Raw genomic sequence first — 7,154 nt, 5'->3', positions numbered from 1 at the left:
ATATACCGAATGAGATTTTTACCCTTATATATATATATATATATATATATATAGTGAGCACGATGCGCTTAACACTTAGCAATGCGCCTTCATATATGTATGTATGTATGTATGTATGTATGTATGTGTGCGTGCGTTGTTTAATAACAGTGATTCAACTCCCTCTCAATTAGAGTTTCAAAGATGAACAAACAAATCCTCATCAGATATTTGAAGACTAACGGAAAAGAATTAAAACAGATTTCGAATCGCTTCTGAATGAGAGTATTAACATTGAATCAGTTAGTTCAGATCACGTGTTTGGTATTTGGCTATCATTACTCCAACCAACTGGATTGTATTCTACTTTCACTTGTTCATTTTGAGCACACTGCGAAAGCGAAACGACACAAGGTGCGTTTCCATGCAAGAAGTTGCACCAAAAATATTGAAAATGCTATTTTTAAGCAACTTTCGACAACACAGTTTAGTGACATTCGGGTCGTTACTCCATGTCTACAGCTGATTTTGAATATAAATGGACATTATTCATCATTTAACGCGGTTTTTATCAAACCTTCAAACATATTTTGTTTACAATATACAAATTATATGTTGCTTTTCTTATTTACGTTAGTTAAATATAAAATTCTGCACTTTTTCGGTCACCTTGTCCTCTACTAAAGAGGTTTTGTTTTCGAGAATAAAATCGAAATAAAAATGCAAAATATGAACCAACATACAAATATATGATTTAAATTTAGTGAGAAAATATTACCTCAACTTCCAGCACATCGGCACGCGAGTTCTACAAACGAAAGTTTAGACAGAAACAAAACACACATTGTTAATATACAAAGGTTATGCATATGGAAATGTTTATATAAATCGAAATGTTTATATACGGAACCATTTATACGAGATTAAAAATATAATTTTTATATGGAAATAGCCATTTATGTCTTTCAGAAACAACGTTTTTATAAATATTTATGGAAAGTTAGTAAATACGGTAAAAAGATCAAAATATTTATAATAGGTTAATGGTGACAGGGAGAGGAATGTTTAAATAATGGCGGAGTGGGAGTGTGGCTTGGGGAGTGAGTGTGGCTTGGGGAGTGTGTATGAGTGTGGTGTGTTTGCGTGCAGGTGTTGTGAGCGTGTGTGTGCAGGTGTTGTGTGTTTGTGCGCGTGAGTGCGCGTGTGTTTGTGTGTGTGTGTGTGTGTGTGTGTGTGTGTGTGTGTGTGTGTGTGTGTGTGTGTTTGTTTTTGTGTTACAGTACCCGCTTGTGCGTGTACCTGTGTGTGTGCTTGAGCTTGTGTGTGTATTGCTGAGTGGGTACGTTGTGAGTTTCGTGTGTGTGTGTGTGTGTGTGTGTGTGTGTGTGTGTGTGTGTGTTGGTGAGTGTGTTCTGAGCCTCAGTGTGTGTACATATAACGTGTGTGCTTCATACAATACTCACGTATGCTATACTGTCGTCTCCTTCAAGCTGCTTGTCAGTAGTCGACAACACGAAGCAGTTACCAACCGCACATTTATCAAAAGGCGACTTCACTGAAGGATTACACAGGAAATTGAGTTGGAATGATGATGGTATGTTGTCTCTGAATAACACATCACCTTGTGGCAGTCTCACCCATATGGTGGCAACTGGTAATGAGAAAATAATGCAACTGATAGTATTAATACTACCGTTTCTCTTTTTTTTTAAGATCAAACATAATGCGTTAAATTTAAGGAATGGGTATAGTCAATTGAATGCTCCCCCCCCCCCCCAGTATATGTCTTTAATCAACCCTAAAAACGATGGAAGGAAAATTATACCTCACTGGGGATTGAAATCAGAACATAGAAATGTATATGCATTTTGTCTAACTTTCTGCTCTATCATTCCACCAATTTACTATTGCAAACAGTTTAGTTATATGCATTATTATCATCATTTTTATCATTATTTATAATTCACCAGAGTCGGTGCACAAGAACAGCGCATCACCGCTCCAGGTATCAGACTATGAATTAACAATTGTGCGGTCTATAATCCAACCACTTGGCTACGCAACTTCGCGTGCGCACACACACACACGCACACCTCCCTCTCCCTCTCCCTATATATATATATATATATATATATATACGCACACGCATTACGCAGCCATACTGAAATATATGTCTGACTGATATATTATAAATCTGGTTAGCAAGAGAGAGAGTAGCGTTGAGAGAGAGCGTAATAGAGCGTGTCAAAGAGATACAACGATTCTTACAGAGAAATAACTAACCTGTGATGCTGTCGTTCAGATGTGGTTCTGTAGATTTCAAATAATCCGGATGGGCAACCAGGAAATTGTTCGTTGTTGTATTTGTGGGACACGCGATTTCATTATTGTATAACCATAACCTCCAACACATAAATGAACAAAACAATAGAATACATCAAATACTGAGAGAGAGAGAGAGAGAGAGAGAGAGAGAGAGAGAGAGAGAGAGAGTGACAGAGCGTAAAGGAATAATGTGGACACTGAGTTTATATCCTGTTTTGGTGACCAGATGACGAAAGCAGGGTGAACATAACGCCACGGAACCCTCGGCCCTTTAGGACACTCCGGCATTGCAAGAAGGTCTGCAGCGATCATAGAAATTGTCCACCCCACTTAGAGAAACTTAGAAACGCCGACAACAACGCTGACAAGTACATGACAAACTAAGGGTTTCTTTCCCTCTTTTTATTTACTGATAGAAGGAATGTGTGACATGCTGTCTCTCTCCAAGATTTTTTTCGTGTAATTTAAGTGACTTGGCAACAAAGTCAAAAGGCAAATACAAGTCCCGTATTCGCCACTGTGGGAGCTTACGCTTTGCCCCATAACACTGCTATACACGCTTTTCAATTAAGATTCTCTCTCTCTCTCTCTTTCACACACACACACTCACATTTATTGAAGTACAAACAAGTAATGTGGTGTAGAATGACCGAGGACAACTAGTTTAGACTTTGAACGTCCCAGCTTCACAATTAATCCAGTGTAGTCGGCTATGCGTCAAACTGACAAATATATATGATACGACTGACGGGAACAGCATCTTTGATTTGCACGCAAGCGTGTGTTTGGCAATTATAAAAGGCGACATATTTAAAGAAAAGTATATGAAGTTATTTAATGCACTACCTTCTCCATCATTTGGAGATAAGTATAAATATAATAATAAAAAATAATCATTCTCAACATAACCACAAAGGGAGATATCAGTCGATTATATCGAACGCAGGACTCAGCGTTATTTATCGACTCTTAAATGGTGTGTAAAGTAGAACCAGGCAGGATTCGAACTCAGATCGTATATAATTAATCTGATGCTCAATCGATTATCAAATTAATAAATCATAACTGACACAAAGACAGGTTATTTGTTTACTTATGTATTTGAAGGAGGGGAAACGGTCGGTTATAACGACTAATACGCGACAGATACCTTATTTCATCAACCCCCGCAAGGATGAAATGTAAATCGACCTCCCATGGAATTTAAGCCCAGAGTCTGAAGAACTGTAATTGAATACTGCAAAACAATTTGTCCGATATTAACGATTCTGTCAATCACCAACCTAAATTATTCTGTTAATAAACTTCTCTTCGTCAATCGGCTGCAACAGAAGAGCGTCTCATAAGGTTGCGACGCGAATATCTGTCCCGGATTATCTTCAGAAGATCATTAATTTCACTTCTATTTCTGCCAATAACATCAAAATAGCTGAGTGGGTTTTGTGTTGTGTGTGCAGAAGTCTCCAAAATCTATCATCCTGGATGGCCTAGTGTTCAGTTCGATAGAAGTAGCTCGTAAAGCTGTCCTCGTGTTGAACAACAAGTGTACCGATGGGTGGAACGTGTCCATAAATCTCCTCGCTGGTTTTGTGCTCACGTCATTAAAGGGCCGGTGAGTGTAATATAAACAGGACCTTGAAGATTCCTTTTTCACAGTTCAGGCCTGGATTCCAACGAGAATGTAAAGAGAATGCTGTTCTCTACACATGAGCTGAAGAAAGCAAACCTTTCTACTGCTCTTAAATAATTTTGCAATTTCAAAACGACACTTCATTTCATCTTCATGTGTTCTTAATTAACAAATAAAATAGAATATATGTGAAAATGTATTTATTGATTCCTAAATTTGGCCCAAAGATGTTTAATGGGGGTGGAGTAGATATACAATTTATTCAATTGGTGACATCACTGGTAGCTATTTCTCATTAATTTTATCGATCCTAAAACCATAGAAAGACGAACTCGCTTCCAGCAGGATTTTAATTTTTTAATTGATAAAACAGAAAGGTAGTATTACATACATAAAGACAGTTTGAGGCGTCTGCAGTTAAATCTGGCACTCTACTACTTGGAGGAATTCTGATTTACCATTTTTAATGTAGGATTATGATTGATAATCATCTTAAAATTGCAACTTAATCCAAAGTCGTCTCTGATCGTGCATTTCAATATCAAGAGTTTAAGTCATTACTTGGCGTTTTAATTTTCTAAAACATAAGGGTAATAAAATCTTTGTGGTGAAAGGGCGCAGAATTGTGGCGGAGGGACGCAAATATTGGGACGAAAAGCTTTTCACAGAAGGAAATATCCACAAAATTTGTAGCCTTTTCTCTCTCCATGAGGTAAGCGAAAGCTATTCCGAAAGTCTGTTGATCTGAGATTAAACTTGACTAGTAAAACAAGTGTCATGGTAAAAATTTGCCGTAATAAGCGTGCCAGTTGTGACCATCTATATAAATTTTCAATGAACCAATTTATGAAATGCGTACTAAATTTAAGACGCTGTGGTTTGGTGCACAATTGATCAATTTCTTACGGATCCTTTCTAAGATCGAAGTTTGGAGTTCGAATTTTTAAGGAAAACTAAACTTGCTTGGATTGGAGTATAAAAACTAAAGAGACACACAAACCAACATATTAAGGGAGTTCATTCGACATCTGCCATTTAAACATGCCATCAGTTTTCCGATGGGTGGGGTTTTAATTCAAAACGCAAAGGGCCAAAACTAAATATCACAAGATATTTTGTCCGCTACTCTGAGAGTTATTGCTCTGCCATGGTTCAAATTTTGGCACACAGCCAGCAATTTTAAAGGGAGGTGGTTAGTTGATTACGGGTGTGCTCAATTGGTACTTATTATATCGACCCCGAAGATATGACAGACAAAGTAGACTTCAGCATCATTTGAACTCGGAACGTAAAGGCAAGGAATAAATGCTGCGGAGCATTTTTTTGTCTGGCACAGTAACGAAATCCGCCAGTTCGCCGTATTAATTAAACTTAGCTTTTTGTCACAAGGCCAGTAAATTCAAGGAAGGGGCAAATATTTTGTATCGATCCGAGTGAACAATTGGTACTTATTTAATCAAGCAGGAAAGGATGGAAGGCAAGGCTGACTTCGGCGCCATTTGAACTTAGAACGTAAATCTGAAAGAAATGCTAACATTTTGTCCGATGAGCTAACGATTCTGCCAGCCCACCACTAATAATAATTATAATAATAATTAGCAAGCCGGACGAAATGCTTATCGGTATTTCGCCTGACGCTACAATCTGAGTTCAAATCCCGCCGAGGTCGACTTCACCTTTCATCCTTTCGGGATTGATAAATTAAGTACCAGTTGAAAGCTGGGATCGATGTTATCGACTCATCCCCTCTCCCAAACCTGCTGCCCTTGTGGCAAAATTTGAAACCATTAATATTATTATATTACCTCCGCCTTAGCGAAGGCGGTTGTATCTTTTTCAGTTGTGTTTGTCTGTTTGTCCGTGGACAGGATATCTCAAGAACTGCTGGGTGGATTCGGATAAAACTTTCAGGGATGTTTGGCCTCGTGGCTGGCACAAACTGATTAGATTTTGGGATTGATCCCGTACTGGACAAGGATTCTGGATTATTTTTTCCTGTATTTTTTTTTTTTTTTACTTAATTTTTGAGAGCGTTCAAGTTCACTTTTAGTATTCTCATTTGTGAAAGCAGTCGAGTTTATTTCAGATATTCTCATTTTAAAAATCATCTCTAGCTAATCTTTGAGAGGACGTTGGTGTTGCCTTGGCGAAGGTTTGCGCTCTCTGAGTGCTCTTGTTATTAGACTAATCTCTTGAGATGGAAATTTTGCACTTATTTCTTATCAAACACTGTCGGTTGTCAAAACAGTTTCGAAAGAAAGGAGAGACTGAGTTGTTTTATCCAATCCTTTACAATGCTTCCTTCGCCCCTATGAACCAACTAGGTTCACAGGGGCGACACACGAACTGCTAGAAATAGGAGCTAAGCCTCAAAGTATATACCGTATTTGATGGCTGAAAAAGCGCACGGACATATTAGATATATTCTAATTTCAGCGGCTTATATTCTGAAATATAATTACTTCGGTCGGGGTCATTCTATAACCCCCGCAGACCCAGCTTATTACTTTTTGAAAAATGCCGTGAATTACGGTACTAACCATTTTAAAAAGAGATGATGACATGTAAATCCGCGGTACACTTAGCCAGAACAGTCACACACATATATTACATATGAAGGGATGCTGAAAAGTCTCGGGCGTTGGGAAAAAGAAAATACAGGAGGATCAGTTAATTATGATTTTTTTTTTCAACATATTCCCCTCTCTGATTCTTATTCATACAGTCATTGCAGGGGTCCTTCAGTTTTAAGTCCTTTAAAAGAACTCGGAAGTTTGGACCTCCAACCAACCCTTCCGCGACACCCCTAACACCAGGAACATTTCAGCACCCTCTCGTATACATATATACGTTTTTATATCTACTCAATAATGATTGACGTGGGGCTCAGCAATAAAACACAAAGATAACTTGGAAATTATTATTATAGATAATTATAGAAAGCTTGGCTAATAATTCTAGATTGACTTACCTTTCTGTTAAAGAATGAAAGTTGTTGAGTGAAAAAGCTTGGCTAAAGGCAGGCTTTAATAGCAAAGTCGAATAAACGAATAACTTTAAACAGTAATCCATGGTTCTGGCCGACAACTGTTAAACTAACACCATAAACTTAGCACCAAAGAGTGGAGTGATGTAAAAAGTACCTCTTCTACAAGAGAGCTATATATATGTGTGTGAGTGTGTGTATTATATATATATATATATATATATATATATATAT

General features: G+C 37.7%; 1 protein-coding gene across 1 annotated transcript in view; it reads right to left on the bottom strand.

The window, feature by feature from the left end:
* LOC106882731 (uncharacterized) overlaps positions 1-7,100 on the bottom strand; it is a 9,572-nt gene extending 2,472 nt beyond the window's left edge. The window contains exons 1-4 of the mRNA XM_014933500.2: positions 6,906-7,100; positions 2,263-2,381; positions 1,443-1,630; positions 758-787 (exon numbers count right to left, since the gene is read on the bottom strand). Coding sequence (XP_014788986.1) covers positions 758-787; positions 1,443-1,630; positions 2,263-2,381; positions 6,906-7,006 — 438 coding nt within the window. The 5' untranslated portion in view covers positions 7,007-7,100. The remainder of the gene's footprint in view (positions 1-757; positions 788-1,442; positions 1,631-2,262; positions 2,382-6,905) is intronic.
* Between the last annotated feature and the right edge of the window lie 54 nt (positions 7,101-7,154).

The sequence above is a fragment of the Octopus bimaculoides genome, chromosome 15 (genome assembly GCF_001194135.2).
Source record: "Octopus bimaculoides isolate UCB-OBI-ISO-001 chromosome 15, ASM119413v2, whole genome shotgun sequence".
NCBI classification, from domain to species: domain Eukaryota; kingdom Metazoa; phylum Mollusca; class Cephalopoda; order Octopoda; family Octopodidae; genus Octopus; species Octopus bimaculoides.
This window is presented reverse-complemented; position numbering and strand designations above follow the sequence as displayed.